This window comes from Cololabis saira, chromosome 11 (assembly GCF_033807715.1).
Source record: "Cololabis saira isolate AMF1-May2022 chromosome 11, fColSai1.1, whole genome shotgun sequence".
In the NCBI taxonomy this organism is placed as follows: domain Eukaryota; kingdom Metazoa; phylum Chordata; class Actinopteri; order Beloniformes; family Belonidae; genus Cololabis; species Cololabis saira.
The window spans coordinates 24,727,815-24,743,298 of NC_084597.1; the positions used below are offsets into that span (position 1 = coordinate 24,727,815).

The following is a 15,484-nucleotide window of genomic DNA, read 5'->3' on the forward strand; positions in this document are numbered from 1 at the left end:
TTTTTTGGGGGAACTTTTATAGCATGTACAAATAAATTATGATCTTAAGAAAAAGATCTTCAGTAACAACAACCTTTTTTTAAATGTCAAATGAAAATATTTGTTCGAGTTTGATTAAATTGAATCACCATTAACTTAAGTAAATCCACTGATGTGTAAGCAAATCTTAAAAAGTAAATTCTGTGTCTCTTTGGAGGACGCTTGGAAACCAGTTCAACTTTGAAAGAAAGTCAAGTAAGATTTATTGTTAAATTTACTTTTTAACTTCATCTGAGTACATTAAAAAAGAAACGGGAGTCTAAGTTTATTTTTAATAAACTCCATTTGCATTTAATCCAGTATTCATTTTAGTAGTATTTTACCATGGACTAAGGAAACCTTGTTCATTTCCTGATGTAAACACCCCTTTGTCTTCTGTTAGCTCATTGTACCCGCTAATATAACAATGCAAGCCCTGTTTCTCCGCTGTTCTTCTTTCAAAGTGATATGTGTGGACGTCCACCTTGTCTGAGCTGAAGGGCATGACGCTTTTCTGTCAGTCACTCATATCCAGTTACACAGAGGCATTAAGAGGTGGGAGGCGCATTGTTCCTTGTGCTGGTCTGAATCCTTCAACTGTGTGTTTCGCCTGGTTTTCCCTTTCAGTAATTATGGCTCAGTATTTGTATTTTATACTTGCTTCACTCCTGTTCAGGCTCAAGGGAACCTATCCTAGCTGTCGGCGAGTGAGGTGTATCGCTAAGCCACACAGAGATAAAGGAGACAAACAGTCATGCAAGGGTACATCTGTATTTTCTTTGAAGTTGTTGTGGAAGTAAGGCTTTTCCTGGGTGTCTGGGTGTTGCTCAGTATTGCTAAATGGAGTTGTTTTTGAGGAGTGGCTCCATCGCTGATCCCTGGTAATATTCTTACAGTGTATGATTTAAGAGCACAATTACAACAGCCAAAGGCTATTTGATTTATATCATTGCACAATGATGGTTCAAATCTATAGTCTCTGAAGTGGTGGTTTAACAGTTAATTAAGCCTTTAAAACCTGAAATAATACACAGAAAATATCTTTTTTCTTTGGAAGTGTGTTGTTTTTTGTACTTTTTTTTTAAACTTCTTTTTTTTTATTTCATTTTAGAAAACCTTTTCTTCAAATGTATTTATTTGATTATGGGTGCTCCCCGTGCTTACGTGGGTTATTCCCTCCGGTACTGCGGCTTCCACCCACAGTCCAAAAACATGCATACTAGGTTAATTGGTGATTCTGAATTGCGCTTAGGTGTGAGTGTGAGTATGGTTGTCTGTCTGTATATGTGGCCCTGCGATGGACTGTCGACCTGTCCAGGGTGAACCCCTGCCTCTCGCCCGGAATGAGCTGGGATAGGCTCCAGCAGACCCCCGTGACCCTGCACAGGATAAATCGGGTATAGAAAATGGATGGATGGATGGATGATTATGGGTGTGGTGCAGAGATCTCAGAATTTCATGTTTTAAATATGTTACATTGAGCTATAAAGGGATAAAGCTGAGTTGAAGCCAAATTAGGGTGGAAATCTTTGACTATTGCAGCAAAAAACAACTTGATTGGGATAACAAATCTTCACCACCATACCATAACAAACGCATATATTTTTTATATATATATATATATAATACACACACAGACACACTTAGACAGAGAGGGGTAGATAAGGTTATCAAAATTGATATTACATTTTGTTTAAAGATCCAATAAACACTCAAAAAAAGTGTAATTTATAATGATTATAAGGGAAAAGATGCAGTTCCACTTTGGTTTTAATTCCCAAGAATCTGGTCAAGTAAGTAAAGAATACAGATGTAGCTTTCTGTCTCCACGTCTTCACCTGCTTTGTATCATGTCTCAAACATAAATGGTGCTTCTCAGATGATGCCTGTTGTGTAAAGTTAATCCAACTTTTACAGTATAGTATAAGCCTGGTTATGTATCAGAGGGCTGGTTGTTACTATGTAGGGACCGGGATGGTTTTCAATGGTTAATGTTGCTATGGACGCTGAAGTAAATGTTTTATCGGCAAGTCACTCGCTCTCTACCTCGTTATTTTAAGATAGATACGCTTTGTAAAAAAGAGGATCTGCATACTTGGATCAATGCAAGTATCTTTAATAAACCAAGCTTTCGGTCAGAAGACTTTCATCTCGGTAATAGTCAGCACATGAGTTCAATGAACAATCTTATGTGGTACATCAAGGCAATCAGCAGCACCTGTGCTGCACCACTCCCACCAAGATGGGAGATGTAGTTCAGAAGCAGGACATGTAGTCCTCTCTACAAAGCAATAGAGTACGTAAGTAAAAGAAACATTGCACAAGAACCATATGCTGACAACAACAACTAGACAAAAGAGAAAAAGACTAAACCATAGAGAAAATACAAGATAGAAAATATATACATGCCACACAATAAAGGGTGAAGACACTGCATAAACATCAGGCAAATTGTCATAAAATGCAGTGCCCTACCCTACCATAATAGGTCCACGACAGATCTACAAAAATCCATATTATAACAAAACACTCATGTCAAACTCAACATTTAGGCCCTTAGGGTAAGGAGAGTCCAATGTGTGTATCCAAAAGAGCTCCCTTCGACATAATATTCTTACAATGTCACCTCCTCTTGGCAACTGTACATGCTCAATTCCCTGGAAACGGAGGGAAGAGATGAGATGAGACAAAACATTAAAATGGCTGGCAACTGGATAGTTAGGATCAGCACGTCTGATGGAACTTTCTGTACTTTTTACTCCTTACATTTTAAAAACAGCCTCGTTACTCTATTTCATTTTGGCCTTTAAATAAAAACTATCCAGTTAAATTGCTCCATCCGGATTGAGTGAATTTGGTTGTGGTTGTGGCACAGATGTTCTTGTCCAGTTTTGTTCTTACATCCTTTGCCCTCAGATTCCTGCAACTAAACTTGGATGTACATTCCAATAAAGGTTAGGATAAATGATAACATGCCTCTGAAGTTTGACTTTTTGCACCATTACAATACTTATAGGCAATTAGTCATATCTTCTGCTCTCTGAAACACATGTTAATGCTCAATAGTACACATATATGGTTCTTTAATATATTTACATTATACTAAGATGCTTCATTTTCAATGGCTTTTGTCCTTAATGGCTTTTTTCCCCCTTACTTTTACTTTTACACTTTAAGTAGTTTTGAAACCAGTACGTTTATACTTTTACTTGAGTAAAAAACTGAGTTGATACTTCAACTTCTATAGGAGTATTTTTAAACTCTAGTATCTATACTACATGAATAATTAATGTGAATACTTTTGACACCTCTGTGCACAATTACCACATGGATAGTGGCCATTCTCTCAAAAGATAGATACGCTTAGAATAACGTAACAACGCCCAGGTGACTGGACTGAAACAACCTTTCCTTCACTTGGCCCTGGCCTCTCACCGCGCTGCTACTTCCGTGTTCCGCTCACCTGTTACACCTGTGTAACAGCGCCGTGTCCTGCTGTGTGGGTGCGACTCCAGCTGCCGCTGCACCTGCTGCCTTATTATCGTGCCATGACCGAGGAGTTCACGACGTGTGCCCTGACATACTCGTCGACGCCGGGACAGACTTTAAACTCCGTGAGGGGCAAAAGCATGGACTGGGAGCAGCCTATTTTCTCCGTGTTGGCCGGTGGTGTGAAGACGCAGCCGGCGGGGGTCACCTGCGCCATGACGCCGGGAGCCGCCTCACCTACGGCCATCACCTCCGACACCGAGTCCGGGATCTTCTCCGTGGAGTGTGAGCTCTGCGTGGAGCACGAGTCCGAGCTGGACTGGTACTGCGGGACCGAGCGGAAGCCCATCTGTTCCCTCTGCGCCACCGCGGGCTCTTGCCGCGGACACAGCGTGACCTCTCTGGGCAGCAGAGTCACCGCAGTCAGGGTGAGGGGCCCGCTGGGGCCACAGCTTCACTTCAGTTCAACTTACACACAAGGGCGTAGGTTTGCATAGGGACGGTAGGGACATAACACTACCAACTTTTCAGGAGGCTGAAATTGTCCCCACCAACCTTATTTGCATTATATAATGAGTTCAGGTATAAAGGTAATTTAGATTGTCTTCCCAAATGTTGTAAGGATAGAATCGACCCTACCATTATTAAGTGAATTATTTTCATTATGTTCAGACTTACATTTACCCCTTTTCACTTGCTGAATTTGCTGGTCCATTTTTTTTTCCTCAAACGCACGTTTGATTGGCTGATGACTTGACCATTTTTTCCATAATTGCTCAACCCACTGATGCATTTTAGAAATGAAAATAAGGGAAAAGAAGGTGAAAGAGACAATCAATTAAAGCAATGTATTACTGTTGTGGTGAAGGACCATGTAGGCTAACATGTAGTTCCATAGGTTAAGTAGTAGTTAAGAGATTATTAATAAGTTTGTATTTATTGTGTATCTTAATATAATTTAAGTTATGTTCAAATATTGCAATTTAAATTGCTAATAAAATCTTGGAATATTCTGGAAGTTTTCAAATGTTTCTTTAGTAGTTTTTGAAAACAAAGGTTTGAATCGAACCGTGTATCAGGTGAACCAATACACATTATACACAGTATAAGTCAATACAGATTTATTTTGCATTGATCATTTAGCCTATCAATTAATTAGGTTCATATTCGTGACAAATGTAGCCCTGACCCCTGTTCACCCAATCTGTTTGGTCTTATTAATGTCCCGTCCCCAGCAAAAAGTACATGCAGGTTATGCTGTTATATTGTCCCTACCAATGTTGAGACCAAACCTACGCCCTTGCTTAAACATGTGTAATAAAATGGGAAATTATCAGAAAAGTTGTTACTATGTTTCTGAAAACGACAGTTCTAAGTCACTGATATTGTGTGGAAAAACACATTTTCCAGGTTAATGTTTTATCACTCTCTCATGTCATGGGTGCGTCATGAGAGGCTTTCTTTGCTGATTTGTCTGTATGGTATTTCAGAGGACAGGATTTTCTTGTTGTCTTAGCAGTTGATGATGTTCAGAGGTTGTGTAGCGCACATCCAAAAACCACAATGTGTGTGTTCCTGCAGAACCAGCTGGTGGACGTGTGTGAGAAAATGCAGCTGCAGGCACACAGGATCGAGAAGTTCATCGAGCAGACTCTGACAGCCAAAGAGCAAAAGCTGCAGGTGAGAAATGCTGTCCCCACTCACGCAAACAGAAATTATCACGGAGATTATCACAAAGTTAGTTTTAAGTTGGCTATTCAAAAGACATTCGTTCTGGATAAATCTCTTATAGGGTCCAGTGCGGTTCTGAGCGAGCTGCTCCAACATTTCAAATGCACACGTATTACGGACTTTACAGTAAACACAGGCACACAGAATAGGGCTGAAGCTGTCCTGACTTCATGTTTTCAAAATGAAATGCGAGATATAAGCATAGATACTGTGTTTAAAGTTGATTAGGAGCACAAGCTATATATATTAAATATCAAAATGTATAAAAATTATGAACAGATTTGAAATATAAAATAAAGAGGCGTATCTCATGCAGCCAGAGTGGTACTATGATCCAACACTGATTTTGAGTCAATTTAGGTATTCATTTTAGGTATTCAGTATTCATTTTATTACTGGTCTGCATATGACAGGTGTGAAAAATCTTTTAAGATGTGGCATTTTTCAGTGCACTTCTCAGTCGTGATTAGCTATGTAAAAATATTTGTTACGGTTTTGAGTTTAAAGAAATTGAGAATAAAGAAACCGGTTCATATTGTTTGTTGTTTTGAATTTTATCACAATAATAATCATAATCAGGTTTATTCGCCAAGTCAGGTCAAACAAGATGGGGAATTTGACTGGGTTATTTTGGCTCACTGTACAATAAATAGACAAATGACAGCTCTTCTTAACATATATACAATTTTTTTTTAAGTGAAAGGTGCAGCAGTATGAGGTAGACATGGTTATTTTACCGGAGGGGGGCTTTGGTGGTCTATGGGGGGGGGGGGGGGTTACCTCGTGGCGGTGGGTGGGGTGGTTGGGGAGGGCCTGGGTGGGGGGCCGTGGCCTGGGCGTCTCCGGACCATTCCAGGTGGGCTGGAGTGTGGGCGTGGAGGTCCCGCTCGGAGGGCCCGGCTCTGCTTGGGTGGGGGGTGGCTGCCTGCGCTGGGTAGGCATTGCTGCCTTGGGCCGTCGTTGTTGGGCGGGGCCGCGTGCCCCGGTGTCTGCGGGAACTCTGGGACTTCTGGGGTGTCCGCTGTGGGGGCGCGGGGGTGAATGGAAGGATGTTGTGCCATCTCCCCCTCCGCCTGGGGGCTCCGGCGGCGCCGGAGGGCCACTCCTGGGGGTGCGGTGGAGCCCTGACCCGGCTCGGAGGGCCGGTCCCCGTTGACCAATGGGGGAGCGTGGGCGCCTACCAGGGCCAGTACCAGTGGCCCTGCCCCCTGGCTTCGGCTTCCTCTCCTCCTCCTGCCCCCCCTACATGACTCACGCACACATAGGTCCAAGGGGTTGGGGGGTCCGGGGCATGGGGGACACTGTCCCACGTGCCCCGGGACTACCCGTCCCTCGGTTTTAATAACATATTAGACACCTTACACTCAACACTTAACAGAGATACACTTAACAAGGACACTTAAGCCTGATTTAAGGTTCTGCGTTAAACCAACGCAGAGCCTACGCCGTTGCCGTGACGCCGTCATGAACCCTTCTGACTTCTCCGTCACTCCATTTCGCCATGGTGCAATATCCCCCCCAGAGTGCTAGTGGACTTTGTTTAGCTTCCGGCTTTTCCGGTCACAGTGAATAAAAGAGATATGGACAACTATTGTGCAAAAAAACAAAACAAACAAAAAAAAATAAATCACACATCACGCGAAGAAAAGAACGCTGAAAGTTCACTACTGCTTCATGAACCGGAACCGGAAATGCGTTGTTACCTAGCAAACCAATCACAGCCCTCTCGGTCTGTGTTGGGTCTGCGTCGCCTCGCCTCACCTGGGAGGTGCACATCAGGCTACGGCATAGGTTACAGAGAGCCTCCCGCGTAGCCGCGTACCCTACGGCATAGGCTCTGCGTTGATTTAATCCGGAACCATAATTCAGCCTTTAGAGTCTGGGGGGATGTCAAAAATGATACCCTGACCTCCCCCTCCCTGTTTTTATTGCATAGGTCACATCCACTCAACACCAGGGGCGGGAGTGGGGCTTACTCCACCCGCATTCAAAAAATTCTGAATTATTATTATTATTATTATTATTATTATTATTATTATTATAGAAAATGGTTGGATGGTTGGATGCATGGATGGGTATGCATGGGTCATGGGGCCCGCGTGGGTGTCTCCTTGTTGGGGGGTTCCCTCTCTCTGAGCCCGTCTCCGGTCCCCCCCGCTGCCCGTTCGGCGGGCGCTCCTTTGGTCCTGGAGGGCCGCTTTCGTAGGGGCGGCTGCGTTGGCGGTCGGGGTGGCCCCGTCTCTCCGGGCAGGCTGGCCTCTCGCCGGGTGGGGGTCGTTGGCTTGGGGGTTGTGGGCCTCCTGGCGTCATGTCTGGCCCGGGCCGGGTGGTTGGTGTTCGCCTGGGTCCCGGTCCATCATCGTGGGTTTCCTGGCTGCCTCCTCCCGTGGTCATGGGGGCCCCGCCCGCGGGTCCCCTCGGCCGCCGCTGGGGGGGATGGGCCTCACTGGCGGTGGGTTTCCTCCCGCCCTCTTCTCGCCCTGTGTGTGGCTGCTGGTGGCCTGGGTTCCGGGTTCCGGGTTCTTCCTTGTCGGCCTCTGGTCCCTCAGGTGGTGGGATTGCACCCTCCCTCCTCCACTATAGTTACAGTTCAGGTAGAGCATCACACACACACACACACACACACACACACACACACACACACACACACACACACACACACACACACACACACACACACACACACACACACACACACACACACACACAGCTACACATCGGGTTGGAGCGAAGCTGCTGTAACTTATTTGATTGTGTGATCTAAACGGAGAAGACACTAAAGATGTAGAACCTGGAGGAGATGATATATGTGCTGCTTGGTCTGTGACTTGTGTTCGATATCAAGTTAAAAAATGAGAGTGAAAGAAGCTTCATGCAGCAACGCTTTTTTTTTGGTTTGTCTCAGCGCTGCTGAAAAGTCCATGGTAGCCGCGAGTAGCTATGAAATGACAGAGCTCCTGGTGGATCTAGTCGTTCCTTATCGCCCGTCTAGATCCCTTTTTAATTCTCTCCTCAGCCACCAGGTTTATGAACATCTGCACCTCAGAGTTGGATCACAAAACAGACATTTGCGCTCCCATTGCCTGTTGAATAAAATGAGGAAGTCGCGAGCCGCTCTTGCGCTGATTCCCGCTTCTTGATTCAAGCGTCTGACGGCCCCCTGACCAATCAGTGGCGTGTTGTGTGATGACGTCAGATCCAGGGCTGACTCAGCCCGCTTAGAACCTCGGCAGAATTGGTACAGAAAAAGTATCTACTCGGCACGCCTCCACCCGCCTCCACCCGTATGTAAAAGCGCAAAATGGGGGCGTGGCGAGTCGAGTCGCGCTGAGTAGATACTAGTATAAAAGCACCATTTGATTCAGTCCCAAGGACCTGAAATGGTTGCTGCTTGTGTCTCTGCCTGTTCTCGTGTCTGTTTGTTTTTTCTCTTACAGATCTCCAAGGCTCGTGTGCTTGTTGTGTGTTTCCCTGTGTTTTTCGCGTTTTAGACTAGCAGCGGATGTCACCCCTCACCCCCCTGACCCTTCACATAAAAGAAAATATATATATATGTATGTATGTATGTATATATATATATATATATATATATATATATATATATATATATATATATATATATATATATATATATATATATATAAAATAAATATATATGATATATTAAAATATATATGATATATATTTTATACTAAAAATGCATATATATATATGCCTTAGGTTCTTACCAACCTGGTATTAACCATCAATATAATGCACACAAAAAAAAGAAGAAAAAAAATAAAGAAACATATTAGGTTTCTTGTTCCATCTTCAAACAGTTTCCTAAGGTCTTAGTGAAATGCTTCTGACATGATTTGGTCAAATTACGACAGAGATGGAGTCTAACTACTACCTAACTAATACCTTTTATTTATAGGTTTACATCTGACAGAGTTCAGACCAGAACACGCCAGTCGGATTAAAAGAAACGAAAGACAACATAACAATTTCTTCCTAAACCATGTAAATGCTGAAAGTTGGCTGTTATGATCAAAGCAAAATAATTGTAGGTTGTAACCCCTGATTAACTTATGTGTCGAAGACCTGGCATACACATATGTGGACATCACACGTTGTGTTGTCGATATATTTAATTTCTGACAGGGTTGTTTTATGTATTAAGTTGATTGTGACTTCTAGAAAAAGTTCTCCTTCAAGCTTCAAATACTAACAAAAAATATGTTTTAAAGATAATTTACAAATAAGACAAAGTAGAGGAGCGTACCATTGAAAGGCAACAGTTGGTGTGCAGAATTGAAGTGTTTGCCAACTGGAAGGAGAGTGTCTTACTTATTATTAGTTTTACAGCTGGGGCAACAAAATATAACATGAAATATCATTTACAATATATTTTTAACTTTTGGGAAATATTTTGTGGCTAAGATAACAATTATTTTGCGTAATGATCACGGGCTGTCCATTAATGTTGTCTGTCAAGTTCTTTTTTGGCTGAAACAGGATATGAAATGCTGTTGGAAGAAGCGCATTTATTGACAATTGCCCAGTAGTTTTCAATAAGATTGAAGTCAAGCAAAGAAGGGGCCATCTAGTGAAAAAGCACAGTACCTGATGTGTAGTTCTGCATAAAGATTATGGCTGTTTGCAAAACTGCTTAGGTGGAGGTGGGATTGACAGCAAGAGAGTTTGAGACATCTGAAGGCATCAGGAATGCATACTTCAAGCTCCTTAAATAGGTCAAGGAACAAATTGAGTAATTGGAACAAACCATTCAGAGGGGTGAATAAGCAGGTGCACACACTGCAGAGGTTTGCCTGCTTGAAATAACTTCCAGTGTCGCATCTTCCAGAAACAGCTTTTTTAGGTTGATTTTCAGTCCATTTTTACGTTGAATAGATACAGCAAGATCGTCCATCATGAAGGCAGCTACTATTTCATCTTCTCTGCAAGACTGCTCGCACCTGACTTCACCTGACTTGATCCAGTCCTCTTGTCTGCTCCACCAAGATTCACTCTCATCTCATGCACATGTGACCTTTGACAAAATCTCTCTTCATTTATTTCTTGGTGCAGTCTGGTGATCTGTAACTTGGGTTGGTAACAGTCGTTACAATAGTTTCCTCTCAATATTACTGTCCAGCACAAACATTTATCAGAAAATGTAATGCAATGATACAAAATTATTGAATTTTTTTTTTTTAAACTGCAGATTTGACATAAGGTTGTCTCGCTTTGTAATTAGCAACAATGTCAACAACCAGTGGAGAGAGATGTATAAATGAGATACTTACCATAGATCAGTAGTTGGGTTCTGTCATAAACTAATTACAATATGAGAATATCCTATTAGATTGATTAGGTCTTTTTAATTACTTTAATTACTTAATGGTTCATTACAAAAATGGAGAATTAGTTGCAGGATTCCTTCAGTTTGGTTTCAAGTACTATTCTGTGTCTGATAATAAGACACGTCAGAGTATTTCTGATGGTAAGCTATTTAGTTTTCATAGATGAGACGTATGGGCCTCAGAAATGATTTTTTTTACCTCTTGTGCACAGGCAGCAGCAAGCAGGGCGAGGGAGCAGGTTCTGGCTCAGGTCAGCGCTGCACGTGAAGCCCTGGAAGAGGAAGAGCAGCGCCTCCTGGAGGAGGTGCAGCGAGAGGAGGAGCGGGTGGAGCAGTGCCTCCTCACACAGAGAGCCCACTGGGACCAGTCCTTGACGAATCTGTCGCAGACACGCTCCCACCTGGTGCACACGCTGACACATACGCCGGACGCACAGCTGGTGGTGAGTGAAAGGGGGAGCTTGGATGTGCCAGGTGGGAGTTGTAAAGGAACTTGTAATCAAATAAAGATGTGTAATCACCTGATTCCTGTCTTACCTTTCAGACCAGTGTCCAGGAGATAGATGAGAGGTACTTTTTTTTTTTTTACATATTTTAGACTGATTTTGCCTTGTGAGAAAGTCAGTATCAAATGTCATTCATCTTTGTGTCGGTGTCAGGGTGGAGGAAGCGGAGGGCGTCGGGGAGCCATGTGACACGGACAAGCTGAATTTTAATGCGGTCTGCAGTGACAGCAAGCTCCTGAGGGGGCTGTGGGCTACAGCGCTGCTGCTGGGGCCTAATGGTAAGAAGCTCTGAACAAAATTCACAGATTCGCTGGCGTACATAGTTATTACATGCAAAGACTTTGATGAATTTCCATACTCAAGGGGTTTTCTCAGAAGCAGTTGTAATTTTATAGATAAAATGTCCTTTTTTAATTATTTAAGGTACTTGTAGGCAAAAGGATAATAACTGGTCCATGTTCACAATTCAGCTTGTAGAAAAGTTTTTATCCTTATTTAAACACACTATCTTTAATAATCAGAAAACTATAATAACACATAAATTGTATTTTTATTAGTTTCTTAGTGTTAAATGTAAATATGAAGATTAACAAGTGTATTTATTGGATTATAACATCATTATAGGGGAACAAAAAGTGCCTAAATGTCCTTCTTGGTAAATTAAACGACCAGAAATTCATCCTTTTTCTTCCACTTACCGACGCCCTGAGTCTCAAATAAGCCATAATGATAAATTAATTAATAAGCTATAATGATAAATTAATTCATTTTACATGATAAACATGTTCACTTCAACATTATTATAAGTTTTTTTACCCTCAAGGTCACATATCGTGCGGTTTTATTCCCTATTCATATTGATCAAGCACCAGAATAGTTTTCTTGCTTTGATCTCCACTCAAAAACCCTCTGGGTCTGTTAGATCGTGCAGCCGAAGTCTTTTGTTTTCTGTGTTCTGGTGAGACCTGTTTCCGCTCCCTTCCCACACTTGTCAGTGGTTATCCGATTCCTCCAGAATCATTCAGACTAGTCGCTGGCAGGCACTCACGTACCACAGCGACAGCGACATCTGGAGGATATTTCTTTCTGAACTGAATAAGAAGGGCAGGCCTGACCCGATGCAGGGATGGATGCATTGGCTGGGTTTATCTGACCTTGCAGATTAGAGGATCAGTCTGCAGATCGAATTAATGTTGCTTAAGCAGAAAGTAGATTTAAGAAAAGAAATCTCTGAAAGTTCCTACTATGTCTGCTATTTCAAAACATTCATTGCTTAATCAATCATGTATCTCTTAAAATGACTTCTAGACACCCCGAAAACTGGGTATATGACAGTTAACAAAGAATCTGAACCTTTGAAAGTCAGGAAAAGCATAATGTTAGCACTTGAAGATTAGTTAGAAATCAGAAAATTAAAAGGTACAAGTGGCCAACAGCTGAAAAAAAATCTTGAATTTACCACCATGTGCTAGATGACAGAACAAAAAAAACGCTTCTCACTGAAGCCCAGTACTTTGTGTTGATGTGTGAATATCTCACAAGAATACATTGATCAAATATTATTATGAATTATCAGCTGGTAATATTCCTTCTTTTGTGTGTCATCGCTAAAGAGAAATTAAACTCTTGCATTCAACTTTCAACTATGGTCTACTTGTAACTCAGGTCTTTTTTTGGCAGCATGTTGATGTTGATGCCCAGCATTGTTTTAAAATCCATGTGTAATATTCTCATCTTTTTTTATGTATTTATTTATGTTTTTCACCCAGTGCTCCTACCTAAGTCTGTCCTGGGCATTGGTCACCCTCTGCCAACCCCAGGAGAGCCATACTGAGCTCAAGTCTCCTCCTTACTTAAAGGGGACCTATTATGAAAAACATGTTTTTTCTTGTTTTAACATATATAAAGTGGTCTCCCCTCACCCTGCACAGGGGAGACAAAATACCATGAAATTCTGCAGGGTCTCTGACCCCCGCCTTACAGAGTCCCCCAGTGTCACGTGACCTTTTTTTGAGCCATTCTGAATCTGCGCCTATGGTGACGTCACCATAGGCGCTCATTTCCATAGGTTCAGCCTCCGCTGCTGAAACCACGCCCACAACAAGCTCTCTCCACAGGCTGGAGCGCTCCATCCTTCAGCCAGTCGGACGCGGCGCGGTGGCGCCGCGGATCCGGGTTAAATCATCCAGGTTTCCCGGGTGGTTTGGGAGCTGGGTCCTCGGGGGTCTGTCCCAGGTCGGATCAGCTTCACCCTCAAAGATTTTCAGCCAAATCTGTCGGTTTGATCACCGGTAACGGGCGATGCGCATAGGATGCGCTCCGGAGCCGATCTGTGTGCCCGCCGTGGGGTTGCGGCGCCCGTCGCGCAGCATCCGCCGGGCAGATCCGGCTGAAATTCCGCTGGTCGGTCCCCGGGAGTCCCTGCTACCAGTCCAGGCCGGTTCCTGCGGTCCCGGCCGGTCGGAACTGGTCAGATTTCCCGGTTAAAGCTGCGGTGATGCGCGCTGCTCCAGCTTCCAGCTAGTCCGTCCGACTAAATTGTCCAGGTTCCCAGCCGCTTTGGGAGCAGAGATTTCTGGGGTACGTCCCAGGCTGGACCAGCTTCACCCTCCGAGATTTTCATCGAAATCTGTCTGTTTGATCACCGGTAACGGGCGATGCGCCCCGGAGCCATGCTCCGGGCGCCCAGCGTTCAGCATCCGCCGGGCAGATCTGGCTGAAATAGTGCATAAATGTTTATATACAACTCATATTTTATTTTTTTAACAATAAAGTTGCCATTTGTGAAAATTCAGTGTTGTATTTATTTACAGGCTCGGGCTGCTCTGGCGGAGCGAGGTTTATGCTCCTCCCCTGCTACACGTCATTCAGGGAGCCAATCAGCGCAGAGCCTCATTATCATACCCCCCCCCTTCCCTTAGAATGGAGCACAGAAAAAGGGTAGCTCACTTTAGCTACCCAAAGGAACCCGTGGGTGCTGAAGTCATGGGGGAACTTAACTTATTATTAGTTAAGATGGATTCTCCTAACCTTCTCAGGCTATAAAACTATCATAGATAAATATGATGGTAACTCATACCTTTCCTTCTTCTTGCAGCTTACGGTTCATCTAATCTGAAGTTTGATGAGGGAACAGTGAGCCCTCTCCTTTCCCTCTCCGATGACTTGTGCACTTTGACTTTCCTCCACAAGAAATCCCGCCAGTCTCCACCTTTTGACGCAGCACGTTTCGACTGTTGGCCCAATGCCCTGGGTTCGTTGTCCTTGTCCTCTGGCATCCACAGCTGGGTGGTGGACGTTGGACGGAGCGGGGCTTTTAAGGTCGGTGTCTGCTACGCCTCACTGGAGCGCAAAGGCTCTGGGAACGAGGCACGACTGGGCTACAACAGTAAGTCCTGGGTGCTGTCCCACTACGACGGAGACTACTCCTACTGCCATGCAGGGATCAAGGTGCCGCTACAGGTGGTGAAGAGACCCCAGAAGGTCGGGATGCTGCTGGACTGGTCGAGCAAGACGCTACTGTTTTATGAACCGGACTCCTGCACTGTGCTGCACTCGATCACGCAACACTTCAGTGCCCCGCTGCTGCCAGCATGTGCTGTGACTGACCAGAGCATCACTATACTACACTGATTAAAAAACAACAACAAAACAAACGCACCTTTTCCGTGAAGAAGCAACAGGAGACAACTCTAATGTTTGTATAAACATAGCAAATAAAGAGGACCTCAATAAGTCCACAAGGCCTCCATTCCTATTTATATTTTGTTTTTAATTACTTTTTTATATCGAGATATCTTTAAATGTTGACATATGACACTATATTTTGACTGAATTTTTTTAAAATTATTATGAACATTGTTCTGATTCGTAATAATTGTGTGATAGTGTAATGAATCTTTCAAGTTTTATAGAAAACACTGATTGATCAGAGTTTTGAATGTTATGTGCAAAAGGAGGGTACCATGGAAAAACAGAATGTAATAATTTTGTATTAATATGATTGTCTCATATTTTCTGAGTAAACTCGTTATTACAAACTGTGCTACATTTTTAGATTTTGTTCACTGAATTATTTACCCTAAACTAAAAAGCTGTGATTTCAGGCACTGAATTGGCAACAGTTCAGAAGGTAATATTTTTTATGCTTCCACTTACAGGCAAGATTTATTTGACACATTTTTGGTTGCAAACACTGAAACAACGAGTGAAAGACCAGACCAAGGAGATTCAATTGTGCAGATAGAGATATAGAAGTTGTAGTTAAATATGAACAAAAAAGAGATTGCATATTTGCAGCACAAGAAGATGAAGCTAGCCTAATATATATGTATTAAAAAAACTCCACCCGCCCATTCCTCTGTGTGTGGTTGCCCTTCTTCAAGCTTGGGTT

At 43.1% G+C, this 15,484-nt stretch overlaps 1 protein-coding gene across 1 annotated transcript; it reads left to right on the forward strand.

Moving 5' to 3' along the window:
- Positions 1-3,497: 3,497 nt before the first annotated feature.
- bspry (B-box and SPRY domain containing) lies at positions 3,498-15,435 on the forward strand. Its single transcript, XM_061733367.1, has 6 exons — positions 3,498-3,935; positions 5,089-5,187; positions 10,798-11,028; positions 11,130-11,155; positions 11,245-11,369; positions 14,189-15,435. The coding sequence occupies exons 1-6, from the start codon at positions 3,567-3,569 to the stop codon at positions 14,722-14,724; spliced, it is 1,386 nt and encodes a 461-aa protein (XP_061589351.1). The 5' UTR covers positions 3,498-3,566; the 3' UTR covers positions 14,725-15,435.
- Positions 15,436-15,484: the final 49 nt, after the last annotated feature.